General features: G+C 37.1%; 1 protein-coding gene across 6 annotated transcripts in view; it reads right to left on the minus strand.

Moving 5' to 3' along the window:
• The window catches only part of DISC1 (DISC1 scaffold protein), a 200,284-nt gene that overhangs the window by 85,672 nt on the left and 95,576 nt on the right, over positions 1-19,036 (minus strand). For all 6 annotated transcript variants that reach the window (XR_004749310.1, XM_035321293.1, XM_035321292.1 and 3 more), the window contains one exon: positions 14,710-14,898. Coding sequence is in view for 5 of the 6 variants with exons in the window: in XM_035321293.1 (XP_035177184.1) it covers positions 14,710-14,898 (189 nt within the window). In the remaining variant the exon portion in view is untranslated. The remainder of the gene's footprint in view (positions 1-14,709; positions 14,899-19,036) is intronic.

A 19,036-nucleotide genomic window follows, 5' to 3' on the forward strand; every position in this document is an offset into this window, starting at 1 on the left:
AATAAACAATCATCTTAGGTAGGCGGTTTCCAGAAATGTCTCTGCCTTTTTAAACTTTACAGCTAATATAATTTCCAGAAACATCTTGGGTATACAAGTTTATCACCAGTTCTACTGTTCAGTAGCAAAACACCCCAGAGGAAATAAAGACAGAGAAAGAAAGAACAGTTCCAAAGCCAAGTCAGCCTGGGCTCCCTGATGCTTAACATAGCAGAACTACTCCTCTGCGGAATCATCACACACTGCCTTAAGAGCTTAGTACTTCATCACAGCTAAACGTGGTCCTTCTAACATGCAACTGAAAGAACAGATGGGAACTTGCAAAAACACTGCTGAAGGAAACACGTTTGTGATGTGTGATGATACAGCTATGCCAGGGTTACCAGCCACAAAAGTTTTAAGCACCACACTTAACAGGGGTAATAGGCAAGGTTAAAAAAAAAAAAAGGTTATTGAGGTTATCGATAAGGAAACTGTACGACAGTGTATGTTTACCTGAGAGCTGTGCAGTGTTGTCTCTAGCCCAGGTCTCGTTCACAAGAGCAGACCACTTTATGGCAGTGGAGACCAATATTTTAAGTGAAGGCATTTCACCACAGCATCCATCTATTCTGGGACAGGAAAAAGAGCTGGCAGCATAAAACCCTACTCAACTTGCCTACCACTGAAAGAGAGACGGGTCTCCTACCGCCGTGACAATTTCAGATACATTGCTGCTGAGAGGGGTGAGTGAAATACTGCAGGTTAGTCCCTGCTGGGGACTACACAAATAGTAAAATACAACCTAATGAAATTTACTGGGATAAAAAGAAGATGTGTACAAAGGAGAACGCAGCAGAGATATCTGCTGATTTAGCTTATTCTCCTACAGTAAACTCGTAGGCTGGAAAAATACTCATCATCAAGTATTGGTCATTTTTGGTGCAATCACCTAATTAGCAAGTCCACAAATCATGCAAATAGAATGAAGAATCTTTCTGTAACTCAAATTTACTACATGTGGGTTGCAACATGAAACCAGCTTGTCTTCTTTTCTAAAAATAAATAATGTTAAACAGCAAATATGGAATGCTCAGTTAAACTGGGGAAAATATAGTTAAAAGTAATTAATAGAAAATGAAGTTAGCAACAGAAGTCTGTCCATGCAGTTTACTTTAGGAACCATTTGCATCAGAAAAAGAACTCTCAGAAATGAGAGAACAGCATCATTAATTAATTCGTGCACACAAGACGCAAAGATTACAGAAAATCCAAATGGTGTGAACAGAGAAGAGGAAAGATTAAAAATAAATGAAGGAAGAATGTGTGTCAGCTGGACTTAGAAAAGATGAAGGATCACAATGAAAGCAAACATACAAATAAGATAGGAAGAAAAATTAAGAAAAAAAAATGTAAACACTCAGATTTGAGAGGCTAAATTCTTTTTTCTGCTGCAAAGATGCATGGCATTTATCAAAGATATTACAATACACGCTTCACAGGAAGGTTAACACTAGAAAGAGGTTATAAAACAAACACGGGAATGCTGAAGATGGTGGACTCTGAGGGTTCAGAACTTTTAAAACAACTCCCAAAACCTAAGAGAGTTTTAAACGATAGAGTTTCTTACTTTTTTATATTCCTTTGAAAGGCATAAAAGAATGCCTGGTATCCTACTTAAGGCAATGCTATAGAAGCAGAACTAACTAATAAATGTACCCTAATGGTTCTCAGCTGCATTTCAGCATTTTAGAGATGTGTCAAAGTATTCTAACACAGGAAAAGATCTTGGTGCACCAGTACTTTATCCTGCAGAACGGTGACTACATGTTCCACTTAGACCAGCGAATACTGGTTTTCAAGGTCAGGCAGGCAGCTTGTAAAATGCTATGCACTTTTACAGTGTTCTCTGTTTTCCTGCAGTCTCCACTTCCCTAACCAATCCACTCATACGCTGTGTAAGTACCCTCAGCAGGGGTCACCACGAGAGTCAAAACGCAAGCAGCATAAGAATGAGATAACACCTCCACACTGCGCCTTTGAGGAATTAAACAAGTCAGAGAAGACTTGGACGTGGCAGCTTCTTTCAAGAATAAATAAATCAGGTAGAGAGAGACAGAGACTGTGATCTTGGTGAATTGTGCATTGCCCTGGAAAAGGTGTGAAATTGTGTTCCGTGTGATTAGGAGCTCAGATGAACAGAACTTCAATGAATTATTGAATTGTACAAAAACAATTTAATATAGCATAAGCTGGACAAGCAAATAAACCATGCAAAGACTGAAAAAAGTATCAGGAGCTAGTAAATAAAAAATGAAAGAGAAACGGGGGGAAGGAAGAGAACCAGGAGTTACTGCAGAACACACTGAACTATAATAATAATAGAAAATGTTAATAACATTCTGCATTGGGCATCATTCATCTAGAAAAATATCAGAATAGGAATAGCTTCTCTAGTTATCGTTACATTGATCACAGAACCATTCCAGCATGCAAGTCTATTGCAGCATGTTGCATTCACCTATGCTGGCCATCCACAAAATATGGGCTTTGAGATTACTCTGAATTAACTCCAGTTGGAAGTAAGTATAAAAAATGAACTATTTCTGGGAATTTACAACAATCTTTGATGAACTCTGACAAAAGTTAATTGTTCTTTCAGTTAAAAGATGAAGGATTCATTTTTAAGTTGAAGTTGTCAGCTCCAATTGCTGGCCACCAGAAGTGATCACTTATACTTCTGTCTACCACCATCAAAATCTCCCCACTACCAAGTTTTGATCTCTGAGTAGGCAGCTCCAGACTGCCACCATATGATCTCAGCCTTGTTTGTTTAACTGAGCAGACACACTATGTACCTTGAGCTTACCCTAACTAGGCCTATCTCCCAAACCTTTAATCACCCATGACTCCTCTACAAATTTTACTCAATTTTTGAAACTATTGACTTCATTCCATTACAGAGAACCATCTGTGACATTCAGAAAGATATGAAACAGGAAAAAAAACAACAAAAACAAAAACACTAGTTCTATCTTTTGTCAACATTAGGGAAACAGCTATTCACAATGCAGATTTATTTTCTTTAATAAAAGTGAAAAAGACTACTGCAAATAACAGTCTCAGATGCTCATAATCATTTCCAACTGCTGTCCAAATTAATTCAGTGGTCACTGCAAACCTGCAGTGGTCACTGCAAAGTTCATTCAAATAACGCCTACTCAAGTCAATAGAGAATGCTTTTCACTATCTGAACATTAATAAAGGTAAGATACAGTCTCAGGCTACCTTGGACGGGAAAGTAAAGGCATCTCATACTTGAAAGAGGAGGCTCAGGGGCGACCTTATTGCACTCTACAGGTACCTGAAAGGAGGCTGTAGCAAGGTGGGGGTTGGTCTATTCTCCCACGTGCCTGGTGACAGGACGAGGCGGAATGGGCTAAAGTTGCACCAGGGGAGGTTTAGGAACTTCTTTACTGAAAGGGCTGTTAGGCATTGGAACGGGCTGCCCAGGGAAGTGGTTGAGTCACCATCCCTGGAGGTCTTTAAAAGCCGTTTAGATGTAGAGCTTAGGGATATGCCTTAGTGGAGGACTTGTTAGTGTTAGGTCACAGGTTGGACTGGGTGATCTTGGAGGTCTCTTCCAACCTAGGTGATTCTGTGATTCTGTGTGATTCTGAAACTGGTGTTAACCAGCTTCATTGGCAAAAAAAAAATTTAGATACACAGACTTGACTGCAAACCATATTCTATAAAGGTTGTAAGCAAAAGCTTTTCAACTCCTGGCCAATTTGAACATGAGGCATCTTCAGGCTATGACGCTGACATACAATCCATGTGGTTTTGGGTTGGTAAAAGACTTTGGGCTTGGTGTAAGCCAAGTCCTTAAAGCTTATTTTTAAGTTTTCCCAAGATTGTCATTATGTAGAATGTAAACGGAAAACATATGGCAAAAGTGGAGCTAAGGTAACATATTTTCACCTACACCCTTATAATTCCATCCTAAGTGCTAATGCACATCCTAAGTGCTAAGTGGAATTATAAGTGCACCCTTATAATTCCATCCTAAGTCAATGTTGATGACTTATCTAAAGGGCATCATTCCTATCAAAAAATGCAGCTGATTACATCCTAACCTAATGAATGATGGTAGCTTTTTTCATAGGTACTGGACAGAAAGAATCAACTTGATACCAGGGGTTTAACATTTTTCTGCTGAAACAGGCACATTTTTATTTTGATCACTAGTTGAGAATTGTCAAGAACATCTATATAACCACAAGGGTATACACAGGAAACATGAAAACAAGAGCAATACATTTCATTCAGGTCATTCCTCTACTGCAAAACCAAGAATAATGGTTCTTGATTTTGTGATCTTGTTTGATTTTGTGATTTTGTTTGGAAATGCCACATTCTGAATGCTCTGACTTGAAAAGAAAATGGTTTCTTCCCAACTACAAAAGAAACAATGTCCTAAATAACTAACTCATTGCAGGAATCAAAGGGCTATAGGTTCACTGAACTAAAATCAAGTAACTAGCTTCTAGCTTAAAAACTACAAAATAAAATCTGTTTCTTCTTTAACAGGAAAGGCCTTCCAACTGACTTGATTTCTGATCAAGTTCTGTTCTTTTTTATGTGGACAACACCTCCAGCAAAACAACAGAACGTGCATCCAAGCAGCCCTCATCACTGATACTGTAGCTCAATACCGCAGAACACCAGAGGTGAAACCCTCAGCTCTGCTGAAAGTGCAGGCAAACCTCTTGCTGATATTAATGCATCAGAATTTCTGCCTCTGTGTATTTTTGAAATTCTCTTTCAAATCAATCTTTCAATATCAAGAATACAAGAGATCTGCAATTCCTGCTGTTTTCTACAGGACTTAACATTTTTCAAAGGTTCTTAATGTCAAATCCACAGGAGAAATGGCTGTTGCTTATTTGCTTTTTTTTCTGGCATGGAACACAGATAACCTTTTCCCATACAATGTTTTAAAATACAGAAACTGGAAAAAAAAAATAGCAGAGAAAATGTGGCTAGTACTTCCAATCTAGATATAGGATTATCTGCACAAAAATACACATAGTTTCAGTCTGTCATTTCCAGCTCTTGTTGTTAATTATATTTCAATGCACCTCACTAGATAAGAGGCATAATCCGGCCAAAAGTGTATAAAGGTTGTAGTCCAAATTATACAATGTGTCTTCCAGCTGATAATTCCAACAGGTAATAAACTGTTTAATCTTATGCAGCCTGGCAAACACTGTCTGTTTATCTTCACCCAAGCCTTCAACATGCACATCAAACCAAACATACCTTCTGCAAATATGATGACTGAATCGTCTTTTCAGTTAGAATATAATTAAAACTTTAAATGAAGCTATCTACTACAATATTTTTGTATAAAAAATTATGCAGGGTTTGAACAAAACTGAAAAAAAAAAAAGATAGTAAACTCTTGAAAATCCAATTAGATGCATTTCTTACCTGAAGAATTAACTGGTTTCTGTGCTTTCAGCCTATCATTTGAAATCTGGGAGGTAATCAGAAATAATACTAAGCACTCTAGCACTCTGGGCACACGGACCACAAGTTCTGTGCAATTATAAGTGGCAAAATCCCTGGTCTTGCACTACAAACAGTCTGCTACTACAGCCTCCTGTGCTTAAGCTGTGGATGCCTGTGGATCACAGACATCACAACATCATTAATTGTAAAAGCAGCAGCCATCACCTCCACTCCTTATAGATGGAAGCCACGGCAGAAACCAACTGAAACATGAGCAAACACTCTGTTCCTGAACCAGTAAGAACAGAAATCTAATTGATGGATAGAGAGTTCCATCTCCTGGCCCCAGGCATTAGCAACTCCTTGTTTTTCTGCCTTCTACTCCATCTTATATGTGCAAGGAAAGAGGGAGGAAGGAAATTCTTGGATGAAAATTTTCAATTCCTGAACAGGAGACACAGGGCACTTAACTCTGCTTTGAGTAACAGGGTTTACATTACCTCGGAGTGATCAATTTGGATTTAATGGAAGAACACAAGAAAAAAAAAAGGCAAGAAATGTAAACATGTTTCCTCAGTGGAATAATACTGAGAACAGTATTCCATTAAAAACCTCTTTATTTCCACTCTTATCTTGGTAAAAGGTATGAAGTGAAAGAGGTTTTCTATTGTGTAGCATTCTTTAGTATAATACAGGCAACATTAAAATAATTTTGGGGACAAAAACAGCTGTTCTAGAGAGGATTACAATTTTAGCGTTTTATTCTGTTTTCACCATCAAAATCATACCTTCCTCACCTTTCAGTAAATACTTTCCATCACTCTAGATTTGGTCATATTTCTGGTACCTATGGGTGGGTTTATGGACCTTGGAAACCTGTATGATTCAATTAACACACTAGCAGCAGACAGTCATCTCATTCTTTTTAAGTATGTAGGTATTAAGTGAGAAGTCAAAGATTATAACATTTCAGAATATCATAATTACGGAAACTTTCATTTAGCTTTTACCTTCACTACTATATTTGCAAACACGTCAAAGAAAACCGTAAAAGCACAGTAGTAAGAAAGAATGAAGCAGAAAAAAAAACTACTCTGCACGTGACAATGAGCAGGAGGAAAAAAAAAATGAAAAGAAAAAAAAAAAAAAAGGAGTATTTCATAAGAGTAACACCTTGAATTCCATTTGAATGGAATGACAACCCACATGTTACTTTTGGCTAGAAGTTCATACTTCTAGATTCTGTAATTCTGTATCTGAACGTTGCCAGTCAATAACAAAGCAAAGACAAAATTTCACATATAAGAAAATTATCCGATTTTCCATTTAGTTACTGAGATGAATTTACCATCAGTTATAAATCTTTAGATTTAGGCACAAATTGCATACATTAATGCTGGCATGGAATTAGATTTGTATACTGTAACTCAAAAACACTGCCAAAACTGTATCTATAAATACACAAAACAGCCGACTCAACAGAAACCACAAAACCAACCACCTGGGTGTCTCAGTTTCCCCATGCGTGAGGCAGGGATAGTAATATTTACCCTTCTTTGAATGGTAACTCTTTCTTATCTCGTAATTGCAAGTGCAGATGCTGGCAGTTGTCTTGGCCCTCTTCTGGGCAAACCAGCATCCTCAGGTCCATTCCACTTTTCTGAATGCTGCTGATCAGCTCCAGACAGACTCCGAAGGTGGAATTCTCTCAACAAAGCATCTAGAAATGGCAGCTGTATACCACAGGTTCACAATGGAATTAGACAGTGTACAGTAGTGTGCAAATACTATCAGCCTAAACTTTGGAAGGAGGAGGAAAAACCTTAAAGAGCAGGTTTTGGTCATCACAAACGCTATTTTCATGCTCAAGCAGTTAGAATAGCATATGGAAACTTGTCTGGCCAATGAGCGGAAGACACTATTTTTTGTTTGTTTCTTTTTTAATCCTAGTATTCTGGCAGCCTTGCACCTCATTGCTTCTGAAAAGAGCTTTAGTCGTAAAAAAGTGAAGAAGTGAAGTTTCAGTATGAGCCCAATACTTCAGAAAATGCAGTTGCAGAATTGGAATCTAATGAAGTGTGGTTAGTACTGGTGGCATATACTTCCAAAATGACTCCAAATTCTCTCATCTGTGTTGCTTTAAATTTATCTTGCTCCAACTCAGTCAGCTGAAGCAGAACTGAACTAAAAAGTGGAGTAATGCAGAAACCTAGAACGGAGATGGCAGATCAGTAATAATTTGATATAACACACACCCGAAATTTTAATGCAGAGAGCACACAGCTGGCATCAGCATTTCAGATGTTTAGAATGCTACCAGAACTTTTTGCTTGTTTGTGACAGGGTTGAAAGTTACTTAGTGAGTTTGGATGCCTATGCCCTACTATAGCAGAAGGTTGTTCAGCAGCGCTTTTCACCATCAGATTACACTTCCACCACTCCAGCAGGGCCACTCTGTGCTTCTGTGGCACTGCAACTTGGAAGGCCTTGTTATCTTTATTGCTTATTCTAGTTAAACACAAAATCATCATTTCCCACGAAGAGAGCCAGCATAAAACATCAGACCAAGTTCTGTTTCTTAAACCGGGTTCATAAATACCTCTATGACCACAGATCCAATGTATTCCACGTTACTTCAGGAGTTATTTTTCTGTTGTGTAATTGGGTCATCCTGCTGTCTACAAATACAGACCACAACACAGGTATATAAAACTTTTAAGTAAAGTTCGCGCTGTCAGATCTCAGAAGAAAGAAACAGAAGAGAAGCTCAACCTTTGAGCATCAACAGAGAAAATGCCTGATCAAAAGACCCCTATAGGTATCAGTAGGCTTTGAACCAAGCTACTGTGTCAGTTCAAGTTGTATGAACAGACAATTTGTATTTTCTGCAATACAGATATTTGCATTTAATTGTACCAAACAGATTTAAAAAATTGAAAACCTCCATTGCACTTACAGAAACCAAACCTCTACTGAAAATCATGAAGCATTTTACATATTTAAATGAACACCATCAGACAAGATTAACTTTATCATCACAATTATGAGCAACACAATTACAAGTGACTCAAGACATACGGCAAACAAATATGCTAAAAAACAGAGTAGTTTCCAATCCTCTCAATCCTGACAAAAATTCATTTCCAGAATAAAAATATTTTTCATTTTGGTTATAGGAAATGCTCAGCAGAACTTAGGACTTTATCTGCTACTAAATTCTACAGTTAGTATTTACCAAAAACGTAGCTCCATAACACACACACAGACACCTCAACTATTTAAATATTATTTAACAGAGATCTTAGAAAAAAGAAAATCCTTTATTTTATATAGGTTTTGTGGAAGGATGACATGGGTGAAAACCATAAGTCCAAATCTGATCTTCAAAACCTGTTAACAAATTGAAACTTAGGGTCTATCGTTATAGAATTTTAAGTCCAAAGGTAGTAGTATATGGGTATATTTAACCTGGAAGATTCCAAGTGCTTTAAAAATGACACAAGAAAATGAGAATCACACTCACAATCAATGAAATACAGACAGGCACACAATATGCATAGCAGTACAAGTCCAAGCAAATGTAGCAATACCATTTTTTTCAAATGAAACAGCAAAGAGAATACCAATGAGCAGAATGCAATTACTCGTGCTGTATTTGGTCAAGACAACACAAAAGGAGCTCTGCAAGGCTGGGTTTCTTGTTTTTTTTTTTCCTTTTTCTCCCCTTTGTGTGTGTTTTTATGTGTGTTTTGTTGTTGTTGTCTTGGTTTTTAGTTGTTTGTTACATTTTTGTTTTTTCCCCCCTTTTCTTAGATGAACCTGGCCTTTGTATGTTGCCTAAGAGAAGGCTGCTGGCTACTCCTCTCGAGCATCAGATGAATGCCAGCACAGAATAAAGGATGCTACCAGCTGCCCTGCCAGTACCACTTCCTGCACCACCAAGGTTTTTATACTTTCTGTGAAAGCAGGAGAGAACGCTGGCTAAATCTGACAAGGCATTCCTTTGCACCACTCACGTGAATGACAACTGGCATTTCATACAGTTATGACATGTGAAAGATGATGACCTTGCACAAATTAGAAGTGGACACACAATGAGACTCAGAACAGCTTCTTTCTCAAGGAAGCCCATCTGTTATGTTACATGCTATGCGGTTTTCCTTTAATGATTTATTTAAACAGAAGCAATCAAAAGGTTCATCAGTTTAGAAACAGATAATTATTTATATGCAGGACAAACTGTGGAAACAATATGTAAAGCCTATTTGGTGCAGAAAAAACTACACTGAAAGAAAAAAAAAAAACACCACCTGAAAAATCAGTAAAGCAAAACATGGAATGATTTTTGTCATGGCATAGACACGTTGAATTGATATTTTTTGAAATCATTAAAAATGGTTTCATACCATTCTTACTATTCTTTAGACATTTTCAAAAAGCATTAGAATCATTTAGGAAGAAAAAAGGGGAAGCTTCCTAGTGGGAAGTGCATCATCCATGCTTCTCAGACTTTTAATGCTGAATCTGTCAGAATAAAAATGTGTATTTAAAAAAAGAATAAAAACAGTTTGCAGTAAATAGTCGTTAACAGTTTGGTAAATCACATCCTATACATTTGTATCTGAAGCACAGAACCTGCTTTTCATAAATAACTCAGGAAGCAAAGCCAATTTTACTTTAACCAACATGAGTATTGGTTTCTGCTGTCCACATGGTATTAAGTTTTAGACTAATTAACTGCATCCTGCATAATGGCCAAACATGCAGCTATTTGAATAATGGCTATAAAGAGACTAGGAAATTTTCAAATACCATATTTGATTCTTTAGTAAGGACAAACATGCATTTTTTTTTTAAAAAAAAAAAAAAAGCATACAAAAAAATGGACCTGGATGGTTTCTCTTCCGTTTTAGGACAAAAAGCTAGGAGATATTCTGTGCAAGTGCTCAGAGTATCTGCACTGAGCATGAGTAAGAAAAACTGAGTGTGAAAGACAATTCCAGCTTCCTAGAAACCCTTCAACTACAGCCGATTGATTATTTAATAAGTTCATTTTCAGAAAACATCAGTCAGCCTACAAGCAGGCTGAGAAGAGCTTCAGGTGTTATACAAGAAATTTTTAAGACAGTAAAACTCTCAGTGAGAGTTCAGCAGTAAAGACTGAAATATCGTCTTCTAAACAATGGTTAAAAAGGGGGGGGGGGGGGGGGGAAAAAAAGTTTTTTTGATGTGCATGATAGCCTTTATATTTCCTCTAGAAATTAATTCAGTACAGAAATTCTACTTAAGGCGACTTGGCAACCATAACCTAGCAATTAGATCGTGAAATACAGTTTTGCGCAATACATACATTATTTACCAGAAGATGCTTTCCCAAAAAGTGTAATAGTGACAGAAAATGGCTAAGTGCAGTCAGAAAAGGAATTCAGAGAATGAGGTAGGAAAACCTGCCCTTCGGTACTAGTAATGAGGAAATTGAGACAAGAGGGTAGGTTTCATTTCCAGCCTTAGGTTACAAATGCCAATCAGCACAAGCCAGGATTTTTAAGTGCAATCTAGCAGTTTGGCAGACAGGCAAGTAATTAAGTTTCACTTGTCTGGAACAGGGTTTGGGTTGTTTTGGACTGCAAAGCAATTATCTTCTTTGCCATAACAAAACCTTTTGACTTGATGAGGCAGATCCGGTCAACAACAAAACGCAAAACCTTCAGTGATTTCCCCAGAACCATTAGGTCTTCAGGTACAGGAATGCCTGAAGTCTAGAAAAATGTAAGCCTCACGCAAAGCTATGTAATTTAAAATATTTTATTATTAAATATTATATTATTGAATATTTTAGATTTTAAATATGTAATTTTAAATCTGTTTATTTGATGTGATTAATTCAACTCACTAGAGCATCAATTGGGAAACTTGTTTTCACCACCATTTCGGGTAAAATGCACAACGTCTGTGTCTCTGGCTTTCCTATCTGTAAAATGGCAATAATACTTGATCCCTTCTACAGAAATGTTTTAATGCCCTCAGAAGAAAGTTACTATATAAAGGACAAATCAGGACTATTCATCTTAAAATACTAATCAATATGTTACTTTTTGATGCTTCTATTATCCCATGGGAAAAACATTTTTGAGCATCTCTAAAAATATGAAAGGATTTTTGTCAAATCTCCTTTATAGGGAGCACTGACAGCACTCAGCACAGTAAGCCAAGCCCGATTTTTGCACTGCATCTGCAATATCTTTTATACTTGGGCAGCTGGCACAAAGTGAGAAAATTCATTAACATGCTAATGATGTGTCCTATTTAAAATTCCAGCTCTGATTATTGTGTGATTAAGTCTCTTCCCTTGACGTCTGTTTCCTTATATCTGCATTGCTGTGAGAAATCAACAATTACTAATGAAGTAAAAAACAGGTGACCAATTTATACACAAGAGAAAGACAAACATACACACTTCAGCATTTCTTTTTTTATTGTTGTTCAATGTTTCCCAGACAAAGTGGTATTGTCTTCAGTAAAATAAACATTTAAAAAAAAAAGTTTTTAAGTTGACAGGCACAAAAGATAACAGTTCGAGTGCCAGAAAACACAGGAATAGCTATGCATGGGAATACCTGTGCAGAAGGTTTTAAGTCACTATGAAAGAAAAGAGGGAGAAATCATGATTCAGAGTATGTAGAAGATTATTGCTTGGAAACAATAAAAAAGCAAGAATGAGAGGTGACAGCAGCTCCAGTCGATTTAACTTCCTTTCCAGGAGAAAAATGAAGCATCTCCTTTCTGCATTGAAAGACATTTAAACCAATTAGCTTACTTAAATTAGCACAAGCCTTCAAATAAGACAACGACTAAGGGACTAAGACATGGTCCTCAGTAACTTGGGTGCAGGTGGGGTTGAGCAGTGGGGTTGGACCAGGTGACCTCCACAGTCCCTTCTACCTCAACTGCTCCGTGATCCTGTGATTCTGCCTACTTTCCCTACACTACTTTCAGTACCCTCCCTATGCTTAGCTTATGGACAGACAGCTGTTTCATAAAGAGTTGAGCTTGGTCCAAGTGTAGCACAAGCCCATGCAAGGAGGGATCACAGGTACATCCCTACTGAGCATCAGGAATGGATCAGCCAGGCTAGTCCACACCATTTTTGCTGTATAAAGTTAACATGGATAATTTTGCCTCAAGGGAATTATGAAGAGGGGTCACATGCTCCCTTACAAACTCTGGACAGAAAGGTAGTTAAAAAAAAAAAAAAAAAAAAAAAGAGGGCAGTAATGTCCTCAGCTAGCACTGATGGTTAGAGAAAGGATTTCTCTGCCTGGCTCGTAGCTATAGATGGAGAAGTCAGAATAAGTAAGAATGGAAGAATGGTCTACACCAAGCAGTGGTACCAACCACTCTTGCCAATTTTATCAACAGCATGGGGCAAACTGCTCTTCTCAGCAATAACAGGAGTTTTATTAATTTTATTTCATAGAATTTGATGCCCTCTTTAAGACACAATCTGTTTACCATTTTCTAGACTGTATCAGAATGCTGTTATACAGTTAAATGCGGTGGTATCAAACTCATGCTACTATTCTCAAATCTAAAGGAGTTTCCATACCTTAGAGGAGAAAACAGCGTAGATTACATGGAAGGGGTTCAGGGAAGAGAAAAAGGGAATTTATGCATCTCTGACCAGCATGCGCTTGCTAGAATTTTACTTTAATGTAGGAATAAATTTCTGCTTATGCCCACAGAATCATAATATATATATTTTTTTTAAATACGAAGTAATAAACATCCAGTGTTTTGCAATTTATTTTCACAAATTGTAGAACAGAAAAGGTCAGACCAAGAAGACACCTCATTACAGCTACAGAAATGCAAAGTTAAAAACAGAGTCTCTGAACTCCTAACAATTCTGTTACTTCAGCAATAGCCTTGCACAGGTTTTGTTTGAAATATTGCTGAAGAAAAATACAAATGAGATGTGCATATGCATTATAGGAAGTTTAATTGTCCTAGAAACAAAAGAGCAACAAAATGGACAGACTGGAAGGTCAGAAGCCTCTTCAACTCACTCGCAAATTCAAGCTATGAGGAAGTATTATTGACTGATGTGGTTCTCGTGAGCTTGCTGAGGTAATTACGCACTACTTGGAAGAATCGATTTTTAAATTTTTAGCCATTTTACTTCTAACAAAGCAAGTTCTAATCTAGTTTTGTGTGTGTGTATTCTTCTATGCATTTTAAAAATACCACCTCAGACACAGTCAGTTGCCTGAAATCTTTTTGCTTCTAAGATAGCTCTGCGTATCCACTCGCCTGTGAAGAGACATCATGGACTACGAAAACGGGCACTTTCCACTTTGCAACCAACCCACCCATAATTCCTCAAAATGAAATGACATTTCAAACCCTGAGAGCTTTACAGTAGCTCTCATATTTATCCTTAGCTATGTAGACGTAATTATAGTAACTATGTATTTGTAATCAAATAAATATTATTCAGCCTTTTCATTTAATCAAGAAGCAAGACCATTTTATCTAACTTCAGGAGAAGGTACAGAAGACAACAGGATAAACCAAGCCTAGGACTGACTTTGCTATTTTGTTCACTTGTCTGTAGCTTTCCCAGTAACTGAGAACTCCCCCAGTTCCACCACGACACTGCCACCCCAATGCACTGCTTATGCTTGCATGTGAGCTGCATTTGGAAAGCTGTTTAAATGCACTTCAAGCACGAATTTAAGAAGAGAACTCTTGCCTTCAGAACCACGCATGCATTGTACATCATTCATTCACAACCATCATCAAAGCTTTACTAAATAGGTTGCTATTGTCACAACCAACAGCTACTGTTGACACATAAAAGACTACGTATGCTTTTTCTGTACCTGAGTTCATGCACAGTATCATCATCACTATTACAATGATGTATTTAGAAAAGAAAGGTTTTGAGAACTGGGCTAAGATAGATCTCAAAAAGCAGTATATTGCTAGGATATCCCTCCTCTCCCCATCATGCACCTCCTCTCTAGTGAAAATATCTGAGAGATTATTCAGCATATTGCTTATCTAGGTCCTGGACAAGCTTCCCTCAGAAAATCAGTTATGTTTTTTTGTTTTTCTTTTTTGTTTGTTTTGAAATGCACAATGGTTTGTCAAAGCCAGTAGGCTTCCAGATGCCTGTGACTGAGCAAAAGCAGTAACAGCCGGTGAACTACTTACCAAAGGCAGTCTCTCCTTGTTCAAGTTCTTGTTTCAGTCTGTTGTAATCGTCTTTAATTCTCTCTAATTTTCGGATGTTTCTGGCACTCAAAACCTGCAGCTCATTTAGAAGTCCTTCCAGCCCCTCCTTCTCAGATGTTAATGATCTTATTTCTTCTGTCAGATCCTTAGCAGTACCGAAATTACTTCCTGCATGTTTTGTGGGGGCAGTGGGAAGAGGGAGGAAAGAGAATGAAGGAGACACTTGCAACATCAGTAGGTTACACAGCAAACAAGGGAAATGAAGCAACTATACTTTCCAACAGCAAACAAAAACCAAATCAAGAAAGAAAGAAAAAAAAGACTGTTTTGCAAGCATCCATTTTATTAACGTGCTACAAAGAGTCATAATTGCAGCAGATTTAACCTCATGCACATAGAAATAGCTTTTTTTAAAAAAAAATTACTGACACAATTAACGTTTTTGGAGAATATTTACACCTACAGTCTATATTTCAGAAAGTGTCATACTGAAAATCATTGATCATTGTGCTGTCACTTTTCTTACCATCTTTTGGTTTTGGAGAAGACTCAACTGACAATTCTTCCATGATAGGTGCTATCAATCTGCCAGACTCTAAAGAATTCCTCCTTGAACAATAAAGCACTATGCAGTTGTTCACAAGCACCAGAAGGTTGTTTATAAATGACATCACATTTCTTAAACAACAAGCACCCACTGAAAAGATCATCAGGAGAAAATTCTGAGAGAACATATTTAAAAGTCACAGCTCTCTGCTTCTGACTCTCCATGAAGTGTAAAATCTAAGAGACAGACAAAAAAAACACAGGTCCTTTAGACAGGGATGCAGACCAAAGTTCAATTCCCAACCAGTTTACAGTTTAGCCTAGTGAGATTTGCCACCTAACCTTTCTGAAACCTAGTTTTATAAGAACCAGGAGAGGAATGTTTCCTTACTTCACAGAGAAGTTGCACTTATAAATACACTAATGACAAGTTGCCCTGCTATTAAATGATTTTTAAATAGCAGTAACTATTACAATGCTACATTTATACAGCCATACCTGTGTTTTTTCAATGACTCAGCAACTTGATTTAATTAAAAAAAAATCTCAAAAGAATACCTGAGAAAAACAATCTCCATGTAGACTTGCCTACAAGACTTAAAATCTGTGTAGTGCAAGAACTAAACTCCAGCATTATCCTGACTTAGGAAAAACATGGCATTATGATCTAGTAAGTAAAGGCATTTAGAATCATAAAACCATAGAACGGCTTGGGTTGGAAGGGACCTTAAAGATCATCTGGCTTCAACCCCTCTGTCATGGGCATGGATGCCACCCACTAGATTTAGCATTTATAAAATTTACTCTTGAAGCAAATACTAATGTGAAGAATAGCCAGTTACATACATAAGATGTCTCATCGGCTTCTAACCTATGTGCATGATTTTAGGCTCATGAAATTTGAAGTCATGAAGTTTGTAGCGCTACCAGCATTATTCAGATATAAAAGCTTCCTTGGACTTTTCCTTTTTTCAATAATATAATAAACTATTTCTTATATGCAACAGATTTTATTTTTTACATTCAAGATTAATTCCGAAACATCAAATCCATGTCAGAGTTTCCAATACTGCATCCTTTTTGCCTGTTGTCCCAAAAGCATTGGTCGCAAAGTCTTAAATGGGAACAGCTGCCTTCTGGTCATGTCAAAGGAGCAAGAACAGAATGAAAGTATTTGCACGAATCAGAAGACTGCATATCACTCCTAGCTGCTGAGAGTGCCTCTATTCCTCCAAAGCAGAAGACAACAAACAAATGTTTCACCAAACCTTTTTTCCTTGAAGTAGTTTTTGTTTCTTTTTAAGAGATCAAAACTTCCCTATTTCTGCTTCTCAGCTAAAATCCTGTTTGCCAGTTCTATCTATCTTCCAATTAATCATACAACTAAATAACTATAAATTATTTAGTTGTCTATTCACAAATAGTAGAATCTGATGTTTACCAATGCATTTATGCAGAAAAAACGGGGCAAAATTTACTACCTTAAGGTCTCATGTTTCCAAATGGGCAGAACACAGCTGGAGGTAAGTATGACCACTACACAAAATTGCTGGGAAAATGGCAGATACACATTTCTAAAGCAAAAAGACCTATAATTAAACAGTGTACTTCTATTTCACCTGAACTCATCCCAAGCATCAGCACACACAAGTCTTAATAAAACATGAAGGCAAGAGATTCTTCATTAGAAACTGGAGCTTGCTCTTACATTTCAGAAGACAGGAAGGAAAAATAGTATGATATTACATATGAATGTTTTATACATAGCGAAGGGATACAAATTCCCAGAGGGGAATTTTATATCAAAGCTAAGGCTATGAGGAAATGGCATCAGATACATGCCCAGAAGCCAAAACTGCCTGATGCAGCTTCCCTGTCTGCACAAATGTCTGAAAGTCTGCAGTGAAAATTCAGAAGAGCAATATGAACTCATGCACCACAGGCATCATCAGTAAGCTTCTGACCTCAATCACAGCAACAAAATAACTCTTTTCAAAATGCCATAAGAAGGTTGATTTAAAAATTAATGTATAATCCCTAGCTGCCAGCATTAAAAACTGTTGTTTTGTGTTTAACAAAGTTACATTGGATGATGTAGAAACATTCTTCAGACACATGTTAAAACATTTTATTCTGCTAGTATCCATGAAAATGTTAAAATTCCTCTTTTTGATTAATTATTTTGCTTAAGCAAACACAGTAACTGTTGCTTTATCAATCACAAAAAGCTGCATTTTATTCAGACATACCACTAGAAGGACCAGTTGGATGATACCAGATAAATAAAGCCAGACATAACTCTTCCCAAGAATCATGTGAAGTAAAGCTGTGATTATAATAAAATCTGTAGTCATTCACCTGAGCTCGGCCAAACTCATATTTCTGCTAGTATAGCACCTCAAAATCCTATTTTAATTTTCCCGTTTGACGTATACGGTGCTCTGAACAGGTTGAGTCACATGCTTGCTGCATACTGTCATAAGAAGCTGAGTATGTACACTTTATAGTAAGGTTCAGCTCCTCAAAGTTACCCAGAAGTCAGCAAAACAAAAATAAAACCAAAACACCAAACAACAGCAACAACAAAAAAAACCTGTTTGAACTTTCTCCTTAATCTTGCCCTCTGGGGCCCTCTCCACTCATGCACCTCCTTCATCTCCTTCTCTCCAACCACTGACATCAGATAAGCTCCAACAGCTTGATTTGAATGCCGAAGAAATACCAGCCAAATCAGGCAAAACAATCCATACTGGAAAAAAATTAAAAATAAATAAATAAAATGTATATTTCCAGGCACAACGTAGCTATGCAACTCCATTTATTCACCGTAAAAAATGAATAGTGTAGATTATTTTCCTCTTTTCCTGAAAATTGTACTAGAATGGCTACATACTGCAGCTAAATGGTACTCTGCACATCAAGTATCTGTTCTTCATACATAATTACATGCTATTTAAACTCATGTCCACAGTAACCACTCATCGTCAGATTGTACTGTATAAGGCAGACTGTTGCCCACTTAGGAGCCTCAAACTAACATTACATTATTTTGATACCATTTGCCAGCAACAAATTGACTAAAAATATCATTTGAAATCTATCCCATTTTGTAAAAACCAACAAATGGGTTACTACTTAAGCTTTGTTCAATATTTCCCTTGCAAAACATAAGACAAAGTTAATGGCCCAGAGCCTTTTTACTCTAATTTTTTTATCATATTTATGCCAGGAATTACGTACACTCATAGTTTCCATTATTTACACTCAAAGCAGAGTGGTATGTCCCATCCCTACTGAAACTAAATTACAGTACAAAGGAATCATTTTTTTGCATAACACTAAAGCATACATACGGGGCATCAGCCTGAATGCAAGAAAGAACAGACTGGTTCGTATTTATCATTACCTATAAGCTTTTTCTTCATAGACTAACACTATCTTTAATAATACATAGAAGAGAAAAACTGTGTTTTACCTTAGGGCATTTACCACCATGGTATTTATCAAAAGCACTGGAATTCAAGGCTGAAAATCCTCCACCCCATGATTAATGAGAATACAAACCAATTCCAACACCAGAACAGAACTTGAAGAAAATAAATATCACTAAACTTCTCACAAAGAAAAGAGAAAAAGCTAAAGACGTGAGGGGAATAATAGATTTTGGAAGCAGTAGCAGTATAGCAGTAATAGCACCTTTGAAAACACAAATAGCATATGAGGGACAGTCTACCAACCCCTAAAATATTTTTAAAGAATT

This window comes from Oxyura jamaicensis, chromosome 3, assembly GCF_011077185.1.
Source record: "Oxyura jamaicensis isolate SHBP4307 breed ruddy duck chromosome 3, BPBGC_Ojam_1.0, whole genome shotgun sequence".
NCBI classification, from domain to species: domain Eukaryota; kingdom Metazoa; phylum Chordata; class Aves; order Anseriformes; family Anatidae; genus Oxyura; species Oxyura jamaicensis.